The sequence below is a fragment of the Labeo rohita genome, chromosome 24 (assembly GCF_022985175.1).
Source record: "Labeo rohita strain BAU-BD-2019 chromosome 24, IGBB_LRoh.1.0, whole genome shotgun sequence".
NCBI lineage: Eukaryota > Metazoa > Chordata > Actinopteri > Cypriniformes > Cyprinidae > Labeo > Labeo rohita.
In genome coordinates this window covers 12085379-12106048 of record NC_066892.1, presented here as the reverse complement: position 1 = coordinate 12106048, position 20670 = coordinate 12085379, and the positions used below count along the sequence as shown (strand labels likewise).

At 34.4% G+C, this 20670-nt stretch overlaps 1 protein-coding gene across 2 annotated transcripts; it reads left to right on the top strand.

The window, feature by feature from the left end:
- Positions 1 to 313: 313 nt before the first annotated feature.
- mybl1 (v-myb avian myeloblastosis viral oncogene homolog-like 1) lies at positions 314 to 20129 on the top strand. Of its 2 annotated transcripts, XM_051098864.1 has the most exons (16): positions 314 to 743; positions 3636 to 3735; positions 5316 to 5387; positions 5793 to 5885; positions 7651 to 7871; positions 7960 to 8146; positions 9309 to 9386; positions 9775 to 9873; positions 10628 to 10858; positions 13562 to 13933; positions 14010 to 14149; positions 14242 to 14356; positions 15255 to 15365; positions 15477 to 15590; positions 15677 to 15856; positions 18041 to 20129. In XM_051098864.1, the coding sequence occupies exons 1-16, from the start codon at positions 721 to 723 to the stop codon at positions 18164 to 18166; spliced, it is 2262 nt and encodes a 753-aa protein (XP_050954821.1). In that variant the 5' UTR covers positions 314 to 720; the 3' UTR covers positions 18167 to 20129. The 2 variants fall into 2 exon arrangements, with proteins under 2 accessions (XP_050954821.1, XP_050954822.1); XM_051098865.1 differs by lacking the exon at positions 9775 to 9873 and having other exon boundaries at positions 316 to 743.
- The last annotated feature ends 541 nt before the right edge of the window (positions 20130 to 20670 follow it).

The window sequence follows — 20670 nt, the reverse complement described above, 5'->3', positions numbered from 1 at the left end:
CTTCTCACTGTAAATTCTAATATTCAAACCTGTCAGTACAGCCTATTCTTCACAACAATGTATCATTAATTTATTTTTTTAAATAGTAAAAGCTCTCAACAGCAAACATTACTAAGTAATTTCACACTAACCCAAGCTGCATGCAAATAAAAAGGGCGTCAGCGTGTGACACAAACCAGTTGGTGTTCAACAACAGGACCGCGCTGCTCCGCCCACCTTTTTCCGCCAATCACGGGCGAGGCCGCGTGCGTAGATTCAAACCCGTTTCCGGAAGAAGGCTGGGCGCGAGATTCGGCGGGATGGACAAAAAATGAAACAAGAATGAGTGGAAAAAACACACGCGCTGAGATCACAGTACAGAGTGACAGTACAGAGGGGTGTGTGTGCGTTCAAGGCGCGCAAGACTAACACAGACTTATATTTATGGATGTTTGTCCTTTCCCATTTTGAGATCGCATTGGAAGTATTCTTTTTAGACTTCTGCGGTTTAATAAGCATTTTGAAAGGATTTTCCATTTTTTATTGCCTCATATTTATTGCATACTTGCTCTCGGGGATGTGACTGTACGGATCTGAAGCTTTTCAAGGATAATACACACGCGTGACAGTAGCATGTGTGGATAAATATCAGCCGTGTGTTTTGATTTCAAGAAGAATTGCAACATTGGATGTTTTAAAGACATTTTCTTCTGAAAAGAACTGGACTTGAACACAGTTGTCATGGCCAATATGAAGTCTCGCAGGTGAGGTGATGGATCTTATTCAACGTCTTGTAAACTTGATCAAAATCACTTGATATCTTATGAATTGTGTGCAAATGTACGTATCTTAAGTTACAAAACATCGGGAGATCGTATAAGTTAGATTGTTTATATCTGACGTTTTCGAGATGAGTAATTCGTGTCAGAACAGAAATTGCTATGGCAACAGTAAAGCTCAAAACAACTGCTGTTAGGAATTTATTAACACAATATCATCTAAAATGTTAATAAATTATGATATTTACCTTGATATGACAGTCCGATCCTGTGACGCATCACATGTTGCACCTGCTGATCCACAAGGTTGATCGTGATCCAAAAACAGACTCAAGCGTTTAAAAAAAACATGTTTCTGTATATTGCTATATATATCTATAGTCATGTTTCCTCATGCCAAATGTAAAACAAGTAAACTTTTTTTTTTTTTTTAAATTAGTTCATTGTGTTAGCCTGAACGCTAGCGGTTAGCCTAGCTGTCCTCTATTGAAAAGTACAGCTGGAGTGAACTAGCATGCTAACCGGCTAATTCATAATTGGCTATCTACGGAAAACTCCGTACGAAAATTAAACGAAACTAGTCACCAGTGAGTTAAAATAAGCTTAAAATTCATCCACTAGTGACCATAAACAAAAATGGTGGAAGGTAAGTACTAGTGGATTATGGTATTAGATGAAAACATTGTATGTCATTACATAATAACTACATTATTAGACTATCAACGTTTATGTATAAAATACATTACTAAAGCAGACAATGAATAATTTAATTACTTGTGTCTTACTCTTTGTACAAAAAGTACACATTTGTTATACTTTTACACAAAAAAAATATATATAAAAAAAACTATAATTCAGCCTAATTAAGGAGGGAAATTATTTGGTATATGATTTGCGATCCCGGACCACAAAACAAGTCTCATTTGAAATTAAAATTTTATGAATAAATATACTTTCCATTGATGTATGGCTTGTTAAAATAGGACAATATTTGGCCGAAATACAACTATTTGAAAATCTGGACTCTGAGGGTGCCAAAAAATCAAAATATTGAGAAAAAGCAATACATATTACTAATCAAAAATTAAGTTATGATATATTTATGGTAGGAAATTTACTAAATATTTTAATTGAACATGATTTCATGGAACGTCTTTACTTAATATCCAAATGATTTTTGTCAGAAAAAGAAAAATGTATCATTTTGACCCATACAATGTATTTTTGGCTATTGCTACAAATATACCCGTGCTACTTAAGACTGGTTTTGTGGTCCAGGGTCACATATAGTCACTGCAAATTATTATATAATGTATAATAGTGAGTTCAGCAGTAAACAAGAAGTACTAGACTATGTATAAATGTGTAGTAGAGTTGTAATAAAGGAGTAATTATATTCATCTTGTGCGTAATGTTTGCCACACAAGCAATTATTCACATCCAGTTAGGTTTATAAAACTGCGTGAGTCATATTTTCCAAACGATGATGTTTATAAAAGGTGACGTACGGCTTGAATGTTATACCTAAAAAAATATGATGTTATTCATGGATGAATGGAAAGTTTAATGTTTGTGTATGGCCCTGGTATTCGCTATAATAATACCTGAAATTTTTTGACTTTATGGCAACATTTTTGTAGTTGCCATGAGGAAAGACACTTATAAATCATACTAATTATATGTTTTATGATGGAATATGCAGTTTGTACAGTATAAAAATCATTATGTCTATGGAAAGACCTTGTAAAACATGGAAACCCAATGTTTAGTTGCTACTAAATGGGTGGTTGGTAAACTTACATGTCACATACTGATTGAAGATATCTGAATGTAATTTAAAAAGCAAGACCAGCTGCAGGCCTTAATCTGACTGACTGGGATTGTAGTTTGTCCAGATCCCTTTTGCGCGCTTCCCCCGACCTGGCATTACTTTGGCCTGCCTTCTGACTGAATAATGCAAGCAAATCACCTCTGAAGCAAAACAGTCTTGTTCATCACCTCACCCCTTCCTTGAGGGTGGAGATCGTACTAGAGCATGTTTCTTAAATGAAACACTTCTTTCATCGGACGGCTTGTAATACTGAGAGCCAATGTTTCGATGATAAACAAGCAGACTGGCAGCAAGAAGGATTTTGGACTTCCATATTTGTACCGCTTTAGTCAAAGTTGGACTTCGGCCTAAAAATACACCTAAACACATTTCCTCACAACTTTAGACTCTGCAGCTAGGCATTCGGGTAGAATGTGCTGTTGCATATTTCTTTAATGATTAGACTTCCTTCCTTGCTCTTTTAGAAAACCTTTCAGCTCTGCGGCAAAGAAGGCTTGAGCTTGGTTTGTGTTGATAGTAGCATTGGATAAATGGTTTTCCATTAAGTTTAGGCTTTGGTATCCTAGGGAGACTTAACTACTCGGTGCATGGTGTTGATTAAATACTGTCTACCTCACCGCGTTGGTGAAATGTTACCGGGCAACAAGGCATTCCTATAGACTGAAGTCTTGGGCAAAGTGATTTACTTGTGCGGACATGACTTGAATGTGCTTTTGTGCGTTTGGATAATTAAAAAATAATATTCAAATGAATATACAAACTTAAAAATGCAAAGTAATGCAGTTCACTTTTGTAGCTTGCACTGCCAGCTTGCAGAGTAATTATACTCAGGCATGTCCTGTTTAACGAGGTGGCTGCTTTTCTAAACTGTTTGCATCTTGTATCTACAGATGAGTGATCATGCTTGTCTGCTCAACGGGTTGTGTCGGACAGACAGTTTGAGATTAATGGCTGCTGTGAGACAATGTTTGTCCAATTAGACTGTATTGAAAACTATGTTTGACTTTTCCTTTTCTGTATTCTCTGTTTGTGTTTTATGGCTGCAGTGAAGATGAGGATGATGAACGTCATTCCACGGACCCTGACAGCAGAGACTCCAAAAATTCTAAAAAGACCCTGTGCAAAATTAAATGGTCCCGGGATGAGGTACTTTATGCATGCATTTCTATGTTAACTTTAATTCTTGTACATACAATACCGTTTGTGGTCAGTACATTTCCTTTTTTTTTTTTTTAAAGAAATTACTACTTCTATTCAGCAAGGATGGATAAAATTGATCAAATTTTGACAGTAAAGACATTTATTATGTGGGGCCCTATGATTTCCGCGATGCGGAAAATGCGGACAGAATTGCGGCATACAGTCATAAAAATGGAATTTACTGTATAACCCGAAACGTCGTGGAATTTGCCAAATTTTGAATGAATAAATCAAAAGTAGGTCAGTGCACTTAAATCAAAATGTGATATGTGGACTAGTGTCTGTGAATATTAGGCTGCAAAAATACTAATTAAAAATTAATGCTGAATATATTTTTCATGTAATGATAGCACTAGAACAACTAATAAAATAAATGTTTAATCATTATTTTTAAAGAGTGTTAATCAGAAAAATTATTTAGCAGAAAAATGTAAACACACAACAGTATTTCTGAAAAAAAAAAAAACTACATAAATTAAATATTTTTTAATAAAATCAATTAATTAGATGCTTTTGATTTAATTAAACTGTTAAATTGAATTCAGAAAATTGTTGGAAAACTGGATTTGGTAAAAAAATAAAGCTGAATTTGAGAAAAAAAATAAAACGTGTTTAATAGGGATTTTAATAAATTGCTGTTAAATTTCGTATGTTTCATGATTTCAATTAATTAGACATGCTTTTTGATTAATATTTAGAAAAGTCTAAATATTTAGAAATATTTAGAAAAGTAAAAAAAAAAATAAAACAGAAAACAATGGAATCCAGAAAAGTTCAATTGAAAATAAAAATGTAATTTTTAAATAAATAAATAAAATTTTAATAAAATTAATTAATTAGAGATGATTTTGATAATTAAATTTAGAATCCATTAAAATTAAAATAATATACATTTAATGAAACCATTAAAATTAAATTCAGAAAAGTAATGGAAAACACAGAATTAGATAAAAATAAAACTGAATTTGAGAAAAAAAAATAAAACGTGTTTCATAGAGCTTTTAATAAATTCATTTTCATATTCAATTCAGTTTCATAATTTCAATTAATTAGACATGCTTTTTGATTAATATTTAGAAAAGTCTAGAAAAAATAAAAAAATTAAAACAGAAAAAAAATGGAATCCAGAAAAGTAAAAAAAATGTAGTTTTAAGAAAAACAAACAATCAAACAGAATTTGGGAAAGAATAAAATGGATTTCATAATTATGCTACAAAATTATTATTATTATTATTATAAATGCTTTCCTTTTGAACCTTTTCTTCACCAAAGGATCCTGAATAAAATGTATCATGGTTTCCACAAAAATATTACTGTATTTTTTAATCAAATAAATGCAGCCTTGGTTGAGCATAAGGAAGTCCTTTCTGATATTTTAAGCTTCAAATGGGATAGTACTTGGAAACTATGGTTTCTATGATGAAACAGGAAGGGGTGGGGAATTGCAAAATGTTGTCAGTTCTGCTGTCACAGCCTGTTAGTTGTGTCTGAGATGGAAAACCTCACAATCTCTGTTTAATGCACAGGATGAGAAGCTGAAGAAGCTTGTTGAGCAACATGGAACTGATGCTTGGAAATTAATCGCCAATTATTTCCCAGTAAGTAACTTCTGAATTACATGCTTAATTATTACTTTGAAAGCATTTTAAAAATGTGATTGGAATATTCTAGTGCAGCTGTGCTTTATTTATTATTTCAAATGCATATTAATCTTTGGAGAAGCCAGTTTTCAGATGTATATTTTAAAGGATTTAAAATTAAAATGAACGTTACTGTACTATACCATTTTACTATTAAAGCATCCAAAAAAGCCACATATCAATTTCTATCTTTACAGTAAAAAATACTGTTGTAATGGAAAGTCTATATAGAATTTCAGCAGAACTATTGTTAAATCTATGTTGTATTATTAGTGACAGGCCTGTGTGTTAGTAAAGATGTTATTATAGGTGTATGTGTACTAGCTGCAGGTGTTGATGTGGGATTTTGTTGCACTTTGACAGACAAGGACAGATGGTCAATGTCAGCACCGTTGGCAAAAGGTGCTCAACCCAGAGCTGGTGAAAGGACCCTGGACAAAAGAGGAGGATCAGAGGGTAAGATGAGCCGGGTGTTCTGTGTCCTCGGTGGAAGACAAAGATGGATGAATAAATGGCGAAAGATGACGGATTTGGGCGGGGTGTAATGATCTCATAGTCTTGATTCTGAGTTTTAGACTGCAAAAGTCATTGTCCTCTTCCTCTACCTCCAAAAAACTGAAAGCTTTTGTCGCAGTGTCCTACAAAACACTGTTTAGAAGTTGCACGACAACATTCCAGAAGAACTGACACTGATCTAAACACGAAAGGTCACTTTCTGCTCTATTTGGCCTATAATGTTAATATAAATCTAGAAGTGGAACATATATTTAAGGGCCTGTGAAATCCGTTTTTTTTTTCTCCCAAATTCCTTTTTTTCCATTTTAATTTTTCTATAATTTATTAAAAGTTTAACAAAAATTACATTTTTTGAGGCCCTAAGAAATCTTTTTTTTTTTTTTTTCATTTTAATTTTTCTGTATTCCAGCATTTTTGTTTTGTTTTGTTTTGTTTCTGCCTTTTTTCGGTTTAAATTTTTCTAGACTAATTTTTTGTAATGGTTAAGTGAAAAAAAATGTAATAAAAATGCATGTCTAATTAATTGAAATCATGAAACTTACACAATTTAACAGCGGTTTATTGCAAGTTTAAAAAACATTTAATTTTAAGGCCCTATGAAATCAAATTTTTTACTTAAATTTAGTTTTATTTCAAACATGTTAATTAAAATGCATGTCTAATTAATTGAAATCATGAAACTTAGACATTTAACAGCAATTTATTGAAAGTTTAACAAAAATTAAATTAAGGCCCTATGAAATCTATTTTATTTTTTTCCAATTTTTTTGTTTATTTATTGTTTAATTTTTCTGGATTCTGGCATTTTTTTGTTAGTTTGTTTGCTTTAATTTTTCTAGACTCTTTTTTTTTTATTGGTTAAATTAAATTAATAAAGTTTAACAAAAAAAAAATTTTAAGGCCCTATGAAATCTGATTTATTTTTTCCCAAATTCCGTTTTCTGGATTCTGTTTGTTTTTTTCTCTTTCTCTCTCTGTTTTAATGTTTAAATTTCAAAATGCATGTATAATTTATTAAAAGTTTAACAAAAATTACATTTTAAGGCCCTAAGAAATCCTTTTTTTTTTTTTTTCGTTTTAATTTTTCTGTATTCCGGCATTTTTTGTTTTTGACTTTTTTTTTCTGTTAAAATTTTTCTAGACTCTTTTTTTTTTATGGTTAAATGAAAAAATGTTAATAAAATGCATGTCTAATTAATTGAAATCATGAAACATACACAATTTAACAGCAGTTTATTAGAAGTTTAACAAAAATTCCATTTTTAAGTCCCTATGAAATAAATTTTTTTCTCAAATTCTGTTTTATTTTGACCAAATTCTGTGTTTTCCATTAACTTTCTGGATTCCATTTTATTGGTTTCATTCAATTTTAGTAATCAAAAGGATGTCTAACAAAGCGTGTCTTTTTTTCTGAAATACTGTTTTTACAATTTTCTGATAAATAATTTTTCTGGTAAACATTCCTTAAAAAATGTTTTAATATTTTTTTATTAGTAGTAGTACTATCATTACATCAAGTAATATATTTCTGTCACAGTTTCTTCAAGTTAAACTGAACTTTTATTTTGACGGCCATTCAAAAGTTTGAGGTCAGCTAAATGATTTTAAAATAAGTCTCTTATGCTCACTAAGACTGCATTTAGCATCCATTACCCCATTTTTCAGTGTCATTTGTATTCTAATCATCTGCTTGACATCTCAACAGGTAATTGAGCTTGTTCACAAGTATGGGCCCAAACGGTGGTCAGTGATTGCCAAGCACTTACAGGGCCGCATAGGCAAACAGTGCCGAGAGCGCTGGCACAATCACCTCAACCCTGAAGTGAAGAAATCCTCGTGGACCCAGGAAGAGGATCGCATTATCTATGAAGCTCATAAACGTCTGGGCAACCGCTGGGCTGAGATCTCAAAGCTGCTTCCTGGACGGTAAAAAGCTTTGTTTTAATATAGTAGAATACCAGTATGTGTGTGTGTGTAGTCAGAGAATGACCTTTATCTTAATGGACTCTTACAGGACAGACAACTCCATCAAGAATCATTGGAACTCCACCATGCGCAGGAAGGTGGAACATGAGGGATACTTGCAGGAGGGCAGCAAGAGCTACAGCGGTGATGCTGGCCAGAAGAAACGACCCAAATCCAGTCCATCTGTGGATTATCCACATGACCAGAATCAAATGATCATGAGTGGCCAATCACAGGTGATAATTTTAGTTTTTGGTGAATTTTTTGAGACAAAATAGTATAGAATTTTAATATCATCCATTAATCTTACAATAATTTTGACTGAATCTCTGTTTACAGTTGAGGTCAAAAGTTTACATCCCCCTTTCAGAATCTGCTAAATGTTATTATTTAACCAAAATAAGTGGGATCATACAAAATGCATGTTATGGTTTATATATAAGACATTTTACATAAAAGACGTTTACATATAGTCCACAAGAAAAAATAATAGCTGAATTTATAAAAATGACTCAGTTCAAAAGTTTACATACACTTGATTCTTAATACTGTGTTGTTACCACAGCTGTGTTTTTTTTGTTTAGTGATAGATGTTCATGAGTCCCTTGTTTGTCCCTTGTTGTTATCCTTCAGGTTTCACAAATTCTTTGTTTTTTTCAGCATTTTTGTGTATTTGAATCCTTTCCAACAATGACTGTATGATTTTGAGATCCATCTTTTCACACTGAGGACAACTGAGGGACTCGTATGCAACTATTACAGAAGGTTCAAACACTCACTGATGCTTCAGAAGGAAACATGATGCATTAAGAGCTGGGGGTGAAAACTTTTGAACAGAATGGAGATGTGTACATTTTTCTTATTTTGCCTAAATATCATATTTTTTAATTTAGTACTGCCCTTCAGAGGCTACAGAAGATACTTACATGCTTCCCAGAAGACAGAAGTTCAATTTAAGTTAAATTTATCCTGATCTTCAGATTCCAAAAGTTTTCATCCCAGGGCTCTTATTGCATCATTTTTTCTAGTTGCATATGAGTCCCAAAATGCACAAAAATGCTGGAAAACCAAAGAATTTGTGGGACCTGACTCTCAACTATCAATTAAAAAAACAGCTGTGGATCATTCAGATAAGAACACAGTATTACAATTCAAGTGTATGTAAACTTTTGAAAAGGTTCATTTTTTATAAATTCAACTATTATTTTCTTCAGGTCAGTACTAAATCAACAAAAACATGCATTTTGTATGATCCCTCTTATTTTGGTAAAAGAATTAACATTTAGCAGATTCTGAATGGGGGATGTAAACTTTTGACCTCAACTGTATGCTTAATATAACACATACCAGATGTGAAGTATTTAATATACAAGCTTTCATATTGTTTTTGATTGGCAGCCACCCAGATATCCCTACAGTTCACAAAGTGGCCAGTGTATGGAAAACATAAGTGTCGAGATCTCTAGCTTTATGTCGGTAAGTCCAATAGTGCGGTTCTCACGGCATGCTTCAATCTCCTCTATATCTTTAAACTTCCTGCTTTCTGAAGTCTGTCTTCTGTATTAATTTAAAAAATCAATCTCATACGTTTGTGTATAATTGTTTAATCTGCATGCGTGTGGTGTGGTGTTAAACTGCTCCTTATTTGAATTTCACCAATGCAATTTTACAAATTTGTGCAGATTGTAAAATAGCTTTTGTAATGTATTGCCATTAACGTAATGAAATACTAAAGGCATCTGGCCTGAAAGGCATCATTTTGCTTGGTGAAATTCAGGACCTCATAAAAGTCTCGTGAAATTGTCAGTAAAGTTTGTGTCTCGGTCTCTTTCCGCCTCTTCCTCCTGGTTCTTCTTCCTCACAGCCGTGCCATGACGACCCAGACAAAGAGAAAAGAATTAAGGAGCTAGAGCTGTTGCTAATGTCAGCTGAGTGTGAAGTCAGAAGACAGTCGGGCCCTCGTGTAAGAAACACTGTGTGTGCGCGTAGAATAGTGCGCTATAGGTCCCATCGCCTCCCTTCATTCCCATCTTACTCCCCCATACCCTCATTTCTAGCTGTGCTGCTTAGTGAATCCTACCCGCCTTCACTGCCTCCCTGCCTCACAACCCTCCTTTGTGGTTTTACTAAAACTAAAACTACAGCAAGTGACCGCTTTGAGGCATGAAAGCATGTTTTTTTTACTTTCTTAATTTTTTTTTTTAACACTATTATTTGTATTATATTCATCGTATATATTATTTTAAAATTATATTCACTATACATATTCTTTTCTGCATATTACAGTTTCTTATTATAAATATGATTATTAATTTAATTAATTAGCATGTATTGTATTATTATATATTAACATTTTAAATAAGTTTTGCTTTATATATATATATATATATATATATATATATATATATATATATACACATTTAGTAGGTTAGGTGAATGGCTTTAAATAATTATTCACCATTTCCTTGCAGTGAATGCAGTGTATCATTACCATAGAGAATAGATTTTATTCTTTGTTTTGTTTATATCAAAAATGTTTACAAGAGATTTTAGCATATGGTCAAAACATTATGAAATTCACATATTAGTGAAGTAGTTTAGGTTTATTGGCTCAGATTTGTGTTAACTCTCCCTTTCACGTCATTGCAGTTTTATTTTCTTTTTTTTCAATAATCATAATCTTTTATCATTGACCTCAGTGGTTTGGTTCTATACAGAATCCTGAGAGCTACTCCAGCTGGTCGGATAGCCTGCCTGATGAGACTGTCACCACCACAGAAAGTGTGGAGGACAGAGGGGTTGAGCTGTGTCGTTTAGAGGAGGGCCGGCCTGCTAGGATGCCTCTTCCTGTCTCTCCTAGCAAGTTCCTGGCTGCTGAAGCCAGTGCTGTGCTGTCCACACTAGAGACCATTCCAGAGTTTGCAGAGACCATGGAGCTTATTGACTCAGTAAGTAGAAAATTACAAAAATCTAGTAGAATATGTATATATTATAGTATGTTTTTATTATTATTTGTGACCACAAAACCAGTCACAAGTGTCAATTTTTCAAAATTGAGCTTTATACATCATCTGAAAGCTGAATAAATAAGCTTTCCATCGATGTATGGTTTGTTAGGATAGAACAATATTTGGCTGAGATACAACTATTTCAGTATATGGAATCTGAGGGTGCAAAAAATTCAGAATATTGAGAAAATCAACTTTATAGTTTTCCAAATTAAGTGCTTTGCAATGCATATTACTAATCAAAAATTAAGTTTTGATATATCTACAGTAGGAAATTTACAAAATATCTTCATGGAACATGATCTTTACTTAATTTCCTAATGATTTTTGGCATAAAAGAAAAATCTGTCATTTTGACCCATACAATGTATTTTTGGCTATTGCTACAAATAAACCCCAGCGATTTAAGACTGGTTTTGTGGTCCAGGGTCACATTTATGAAAATATAATATTTCTGTAATGTGTACAAGTTCTGTATACAGTGTATACAATACCAGTAAGTTGACAATAATTGATTACTAAAAAAAATGAGAAATAAAATAATCTATTATTTTAAAGGCTATAAGTAATTTTCACAGGATTGTAATGTACAATATGGATATTATTATTTTTTTTGTTTATATTTTGAGAAAGATTACATATGTGACCCTGGACCACAAAACCAGTCATAAGCAGCACATGTATATTTTTAGCAATAGCCAACAAGACATTGTATGGGTCAAAATGATCATTTTTTCTTTTATGCCAAAAATCATTAGTATATTAAGTAAAGATCATGTTCCATGAAGGAATTTTGTAAATTAACTACCGTAAATATATCAAAACTTGATATATATTTATAAAAGTAATATGCATTGCTAAGAACTTCATTTGAACAAACTTCATTTGTCCTGTCTTAAACCATACATCAGTGGAAAGCTTATTTATTCAGCTTTCAGATGTTGTATAAATCTGAATTTCACAAAAAATTACCCTTGTGACTGGTTTTGTGGTCCTCTGTAACATATAACATAAAAAAAATATATTAAAAAAATAGGTGAGCAATAGATGATGACAAATAGTCGAAATACACATGCACAATTAAATATCAACATTGACGGATACATCGAAAACATATGGTAGAACTGTTTGCATTACAAACCAGTGTGTTCATAATATCTTATATCTCATAACAAGATAATACATTAATACTTTGAAGTTGGCTTGAGAAAGCCTACCCTGAAAGTTTGAAGCAGCTGTAATATCCTGAAGTTTAGATACATATGTCGATAGAATGTTGCTAGTATGATTTAGCACATTATTAACATGATTTAACATGTTGTAAACATGTTTTTAGCATTATTAGCATGTTGCAAACATGTTTTAACATGATTAAGATGTTTGCTAGCATGATTAGCATGTTTATAACATGTTGTTAACATGATTCTAGCATGTTAACACGTTGCTAGCATGTCTTAGTATGATTAGGGTGTTTATAGCATGATTAGCATGTTGCTAGCATGTTTTTAACAAGATTCTGTTCTATCAATATACCACCAGCATATTGTTAACATGTAATTAGCATGACTAAGCACTCAGCTATGCAGTGCTAACATGATATAACGTTAAGCATGTTGTTAAAATCTTTTAGCATGACTAGCGTGTTAGCACGTTTTAACGTGATTAGCATGTTGCTAGCATATTTTTTAACATAATTAGCATGTTTTTTAAACCTGATTTAGCATGTTGTTAACATAAATGGAAAAAATCCAGCTTAAAAGCAGCTAAAATCAGATGATTCAGTAAAAAACTAGTCAAAAACAGTTAAAAACAGCTAATTAAGGAAAAAAAACAGTTAAAGCCCAGCTAATACCAGCTTATTTAGCAAAAAACAGTTACCAACCTGCTAAAACCAGCTAAAAACCAACTCTTAGCTGGTTTAAGCTGAAAAGAAATGGTTTAAGCTTGGTTGGTCTTTTATCAGGTCTCCCAGCTTGACCAGTTAAGACCAGTCTGACCAGCTAAAAATATATTGTAGAAACTTAAATTTTCTGTAAAGCTGCTTTACAACGATTTGTATGATGAAAACCGCTATACAAATAAACGAATTGAACTGAATTGAAAAACTGTCCCAAACCACTTTAAAACCAGCCTGGGAAACCAGCCAAAGCAGCCAATCATCTTTGGCTGGTTTTAGCTTTCTTTCATTTTCTTTTTTTTTTTATTAAAGAAGGGAGTTGTTAAACTTTGCTATAGCAATTGACAGCTTAAATTCTCATGGTACAAAAGTTTTCACCCCCTGAATGAAAGTCTATGGGACTTTGGGTGGGTTTGATAGTCTGGTTTACGAAAACCGTAAGCCGGATCAATTGGAAAAGATATAGCAACCCGAGTCAGTCCAGTATGAAGGTCTGACCTGAGTTTGGTGGTAGTAGCTTGAAAACTTTAGGAGATACATTTTTTAAAATTTAGAAAAAGATTAAATAGTAGCTTTCTTAAGCCAACTTACGGTAAGACAAAAAAAATAGCAATATCAAGCAGCAATATAATTTACTCAGCATCGAAATTTAGTTTTGTTCAATTTAGTAAAATGATATCAAAGACGCATACTTGACACCTAATGAAAAGTAAGGTAAATGCTTTGTTTGTGTTTTGATGCTGCAGGATCCTTTGGCTTGGAGTGATGTGACCAGCTTTGATCTCTCTGAGGGAGGCCCCTCTCCAAAGGCCGCTAACCCCACAGATGTTTGTACGACCCTGGAGAGATGCACAGAAAGCCTGGCCTATCCAATAAATGCTCCCACCGTCCCAGCGATGAGCAGGCAGTGTGCCGCGGTGAACCAGGGCAAGTCTGTGGCTCTCTCTAACACCTGCATGAACAGATTCAGCACTCCACCACCCTCCATCATGAGAAAGAAGAGGAGAGAGAGAGGAGATCAGTCACCTGGAGATGAAAGGAGCTGTGCGTACATAGACAACAGTGGGAACTCACCCAAAAACACCCCTGTCAAAGGCCTTCCATTTTCACCCTCTCAGGTATGGCTAAGTTTATAACACAAAACACCTTTTAGAAGACAGAAATGTGGAAATTCATTTCATTTTTTTCATTTAGTTCTTCAACGTGTCTGGCGGTGAGCCCTTGAGCCTCGACAATCCTGCTCTTACATCCACTCCAGTGTGTGGACAGAAATGCCTCCTCAACACACCCCATCAGAGAGAGACCACACCAAAACACCAGAAGGAGAACGCAGGGTCAGGCATTATTCTTCACCTGTGCTGTTTAAGAATTTCAAGCTGATAATTTCAGAATCAAGAAATGACTAATATTATTTTTGTCTTTACAGTTTTAGGACCCCAAAACTCCATAAGAACATTATAGTACACACTCCAAGAACACCCACTCCATTCAAAAATGCCCTAGCTGCCCAGGAGAAGATGCACGGCCCGTTAAGAATGGTGGTAAGTCCGAATAATTAAAAAAAAGAACCTTGAAGCTGTGTTATTAAGATTTTTAATGTTTTTTTTTTTTTTTTTTTTAAAGAAGTCTCTTCTGCTCACCAAGCCTGCATTTATTTGATCCAAAGTACAGCAAAAACAGTAAAATTTTGAAATATTTTTACTATTTAAAATAACTATTTTCTATTTGAATATATTTTAACATGTAATATATTCCTGTGATTTCAAAGCTGAATTTGCTTCTCAAAAAACATTTATTATTATTATGTTAAAAACAGCTGAGTAGATTTTTTTCAGGTTTCTTATTCAGTTTTTATTTGAAATAGAAATCTTTTGTAACATTATAAATGTTTTTATCATCACTTTTGATCAATTTAAAGCATCCTTGCTAAATAAAAGTATTAATCTCTATCATTTCTTTCCCAACATTATACTTACTCCAATCTTTTGAATGGGATAGTGTATAATGTTGCAAAAGCTTTTTATTTCAGATAAATGCTGATCTTTGGATCTTTCTATTCATCAAAGAATCCTAAAAATTCCTTTTAAATATTGATAATAATACAAAAAGTTTCTTGAATAGCAAATCTGCATATTAGAATGATTTCTAAAGGATCATGTGACACTGAAGACTGGAGTAATGATGCTGAAAATTTAGCTTTTATCACAGGAATAAATTACATTTTAAAATATATTAAAATAGAAAACATTTTAAGTAGTAAAAATATTTTACTGTAAAAAATTGTACTGTTTTGCTGTACTTTGGATCAAATAAATGCGGGCTTGGTGAGCAGAAGAGACTTCTTTAAAAACATTAAAAATCTTCCTGTTCAAAAACCTTTGACTGGTAGTGAATATGTATAGAATTATTATTATTATTTTTATCTTTTGGTGTGTTCAGCCCCAACCACTGGCACTTCTTGAGGAGGACATCAGAGAGGTTCTGAAAGAGGAAACTGGGGCTGACATCTTCACACAAGTGCAGAACCAACCTCAGTACAGATCTTATGAGGTACTGGCCACTTCCGTACATATTTGTTCTCACAATCATACAAATACGTTTAGTTTAGCTTGGAGTGAACACTAGTTTTTATTTTAAAACTGTGTTATTTGGGGTTCACAGCAGATGGAAGCTCCTGCAAGGAAAGTGAGAAAGTCTTTGGTATTGGACAGCTGGGATAAAGACTGTTTAAATGTACAGCTGTTTCCCCAACAGCAGATTAACAACAATGGAGCGGTAAGCCATTATCCTACTTTACAAACTAATGATGCATCATCAGTGTTGTTTTCCCTTTTCACCCACCATCTTCGCCTCTCTTTTAGTCTCACAGTGACGACCTGCTGACAAGATCCATGCTCATGATGCCGTTGACAGAGAGAGAGGAGAACTCCTGCTCTCCTGGATCAATGAAGGAATCATTTTCAATAATTCGCTCCCTCAGCCCACAGGACAAGAGAGAAAACATGACTCAAAGGAGCCCACCCTATCAAACACCCACTCTGGTAATTTACTTTTAGTTTGTCATAAGGGATAGTTCACCACATAAATAAAAATTTTGTCATCAATTACTCACCCTCATGTTGTTCAAAACCCGTAAGACCTTTGTTCATCTTCAGAACACAAATTAAGATATTTTTGATGAAATCCGAGAGCTTTTTGACCCTGCATAGACAGCAACGCAACTGACACGTTCAAGACCCAGAAAGATAGTAAGGAAATTGTTAAAATAGTCCATGTGACATCAGTGGTTCAACCTAAATTTTATGAAGCTATGAAAATACTGTTTGTGCACAAAGAAAACAAAAATAATGACTTTATTCAACAATTTCTTCTCTTCCCAGGGTTCATACAAAGTGCTTAAAGTGCTTGAAGTACTTGTATTTGACATTCATAAAATTTAAGTTCTGAAAAACCCTTGAAAAAAAGCAATATTCCTGAAGATGTACTTATAAAGTGTTTATTTGTAAACTTTTTTTTTTTTGGTTATTTCAGTTATTGTCATAAAACTAGTGAGCTAAGACAGTAGTAGCACTGACAGTGTCGTGTCAAAAGAGGAAGAGACAAGAATAAGTCATTTACGCTGGAACCGCTCCAACTGATTCAAACTCATAACTTCAATCATTCAGTTCAAGTGATTCACTAGCAAAAAAAAAAAGATCATTTTTGAATTTCAACATTGTTTGTCATGATATTAAAAAGCACTTATAGTGATGGGTGAAACTGAGCTTTTCGAAACTCTAAATCGCTAAAATCATTGTGTTGCAAAATGATTCAGTTTCGAAGCGCTCCAATCATATCGTGAATCATTTGATTTAGACTGGTAATTCAAATCGCGTATCGTGAATCTGAATCTGAAATGACAGTTAATGAATCATTATTCACATCGGGACTTTGATTGGTGCGGGTTTGCGAATCATTTGATTTAGATCGGAACTTCGTAGCGGGTGGGCAAATCATCTTAGATTGGAATTTCGTGTATCGTGAATCGTTTGTTTTAGATCGAGGCTTCGGAGCGGGTTCACGAATCATCTTAGACTGGAGCTTCACGTATTGCAAATCATTTCATTTAGATTTAAACTTCGGAGTGGGTTCACGAATCATTTTGCAAATTAAATTATTTGCTATCCGTGCTCCGAGGCCTGATATGAAATGAATCATTATTCAGAATGGAACTTTAGAGCGTGGAGCGCAAATTATTTAATTCAGATTGCTGCCTCGATCGGTGTGGATTTGCAAATAATTTGATTTAGATTGGAACTTCAGAGCGGGTTCGCAAATCATCTTAGACTGGAGCTTTGCGTATCCCAAATCATTTAATTTAGATCGAAACTTTGGAGCGGGTTCGTGAATCATCTGAGTTAGGTTGAGGCTTCAGAGCAGGTGCACGAATAATCTTAGCTTGAAATGTATTGTGAATCATTTGATTTAGATCAGGACATTGGAGTGGGTTTGTGAATCATCTTAGACCGGAGCTTCGCGTATCTCAAATAATTTGATTTAGATCGAAGCTTTGGAGCAGGTTTGTGAATCATTTTGCAAATTAAATGATTCACGATTCGCCCACGGAGAACTGATCTGAAATGATAGTTCGCAAATCATTTGATTCAGATCAGGACTTCGGAGTGGGTTCGCAGATCATCTTAGACTGGAGCTTCGCGTATCGCAAATTATTTCATTTAGATTGAAACTTCGGAGCGGGTTCGTGAATCATTTCACGAATTAAATGATTCACGATCCACGCTCCAAGGACTCCGGAAGTTCACAAATCATTATTCAGATCGGGACTTCGGCGTGCGAATTGTGAATCATTTGATTCAGATCGGTACTTCAATCGGTGCGGGTTTACGAATTATTTGATTTGGATTGGAACTTCATAGCGGGTTTGCAAATCATTTGATTTAGATCAAGGCTTCGTAGTGGTTTGCAAATCATCTTAGATTGGAACTTTGGAGTGTGTCAGTTGCGTTGCTGTCTATGAAGGGTCAGAAAGCTTTCAAATTTCATCAAAAATATCTTAATTTGTGTTCTGAAGATGAATGAAGGTCGTACGGGTTTGGAATGACATGAGGGTGAGTAATTAATGACAGAACATTACATTTTTGGGTGAACTTTCCCTAGTATCTTTAGTTTTAGTTAACAATAACAACAGTTGTTCAAACTCAAACACCTATTTTCATATCCAACAGGCCAACAGCGAGTGGGAGGCGGTGGTTTTTGGGAAAACAGAGGATCAGCTGATCATGACTGAGCAGGCCAGGCGTTACTTAAACACCAACTCCACCACCTGCATTTCCAGAGCTCTCGTCCTTTAAACATCACTACTGCACTACAGCAACCCTCCTCTTTTCCTCTATCACACCGACATTTAACCTCAGACAATCCGGTGTAGAAAAACAAAAACACTCTCTATGATGTTTGCTAAACACCTACTGATATAACTGATATAAGTTCCGCTTAAAATAGTCACATGTAGCCAAAATACAAATAGCTCTAGATTTGCAGAATTTAGCTAATGGTATTTTAACAGCTATTTTAACCATTTTTAGCCGTAGACAGTGTGCTGATTTTAAGGGCTGCTTTCGATGAACTTTTTTAAGAAGGAAGAAATCATATAAATGGCATTTGAAGATCGTTTTAAGCTCTTTTTAGAGACTGGTGTTAAGGATAGGGGAGCACTGGCAGTGTTGCACTACTGTGGTTGTTTGTTAGGGTGAGGAGCAGAGACAGTGTTGAGGAGTAACTGGATAGCACTTGCGACGTAATCGTTTCCGCTCCAAACGTAACAAAGGTTCCACCCCGATTATTTTATTATTTTATTTTTTTAAAGAGTAGGACACTCACTGAATGTATTGTATAGCATGAATCTGCTAAGTTAACGTCTACTGGAAGGTACCTCGATCCGTTTATTTTCGTTTTCCTTTTTATTGCTCTAAAGTGAAGTTGAAATGAATTCTACTTGGGGAGGCGTAAAATCGCTGACTTGCATGTTTGCAACTGAAGTCTAAAACCAGCTGCTTATGTTCTCAGTTTAGCCAAAATCATGTTTGGTACTGATATGCGCACGTTGCATTATAAATAACACGTTCCAAGAACAGATACGTAGGTGAGATTTGTTCGTTTAGAGCTGTAGGTTCTATTTATTAAATCTTTACTAATTTATTTATTTCAAAGATATAAAGAAAATCTAATTATATTTCGTTTCTGTTAAAGATTTGACTACCTTCCATTACATATTTCTGATTCAATAACACTGCCACTAATTTCTTGGCCTGTACAGTAAACAGTAAGTTTAACATCCTCTGAAGGTTCCGTCCACTTTACTCTAATTGGTTGATCATAAAAGTAGCAGCAAGCAGCATTCAGCCTCCAAAATGTGGGGATATTGCACTTTTTTAAAAAGAAATATTGTATAAATGTTGGTTTGTCATTAATATTGTTTTATGCCCTCTGTAGTGTTTACATTTTGTTGTATGTGGGTTTTTTTATTGGTGGCTGAATGTATTTAAACATATCATTAACACTGACGTGTCAGGATGACATCCGAAGGGGAAAATGGTGTAAACGTAGTTTCTCTCTCCCGCTCTGGAAAAAAATGTAAGGATTTGCTCGCTGCTACTGAGAGTTACAGCAGGAATTGACATAAGCACAATCGGCTGAAGGAAGTGTAGGACAATTGCTTTGCTCTCACATGAAGTGAATTGTCGAATGTCTTTCTTTATTATTTTACACCGAGAAGAACCCATGTAAAAAGTTTCAGGTTATTCACAATGACAAGTTAGTCTGAGAAAAAGAAAAACCCTGATTTTAAAGGATTCGGCAGTATTAGCGTTGCGTAACACAGTTGTCTTATTCAAATTGAGGGGTTTTTTTTAATGTAAAAAGTTCTTTTTGCTAATTGTAACCCAATTGAAATGCAAAAACTGACCTGATCTGTGTTTAAAAAAAACACTACGTGTCCCTCACCGTATGTATGTTACAGAGAGATTAATTTATTTTGGCTCACGTAACATTGTAGATAACTGTTTAATATGTCTTCGTTTGTCTTCATTTTACTGTCCAAATGTTTGTCTTGTTTGTTATTTCATTTTCTGTAGACTTAAGGGAAGCAAGGATATGTAGCAAACTGACATGCATGAAACCAAGCAGCACACTTCAACTGACATACTCATTTCTCATATGTTACGTATTTTTCTGCAGAACAATTATAACCTGCTTCTTTGATATTACAACCAACTCGCCAATAGCCATGTTGTCATTCACATACCTAAAAATAAACAGTACGCTCTTCAAAATGTGCCTCTTGTGTATTTTTCAGTATTTAACTTTTTGACTGACAGCTCTTCCAACCTTCCCAGAACCTAATTTTTGGGCTAATAATCGCCTTCTTGTTCATGTCACACTGCGAAAGACTTCAGAGAGTCCCGTTCTCTTGTGAAGGCCAGGTGTTTACAGCGGTAATGGAAGTTGAGGTCTCTCGAGTTGACGGCTATCCGCTGTCACTGGGCCGGGGGGGTGCCGCAATCTCTGCCCTTGGGGTCTGTGGACGCACACCCTCCCTGAACAACACAGCTCTCCACAGGTCAGCTGCTCTCTCTAAAGAGGCCCACTCGCCCATGAAATAATGTCTTTTGGCTCTATTGTTCTGCATGTCTGTTGGTTTTGCAGGGCCATTCACTCAATTTCCCCTGAATAGAGGGGCGCAAGGCCCCACTGACATGCCTTCTGCTGCTGACGGCCATTACAAGCCTATAACACATGTGCTCTTATATGTTTCTTTCAAATTTAGAGAACACTTTGCTATTGTGTTTTTCAGATG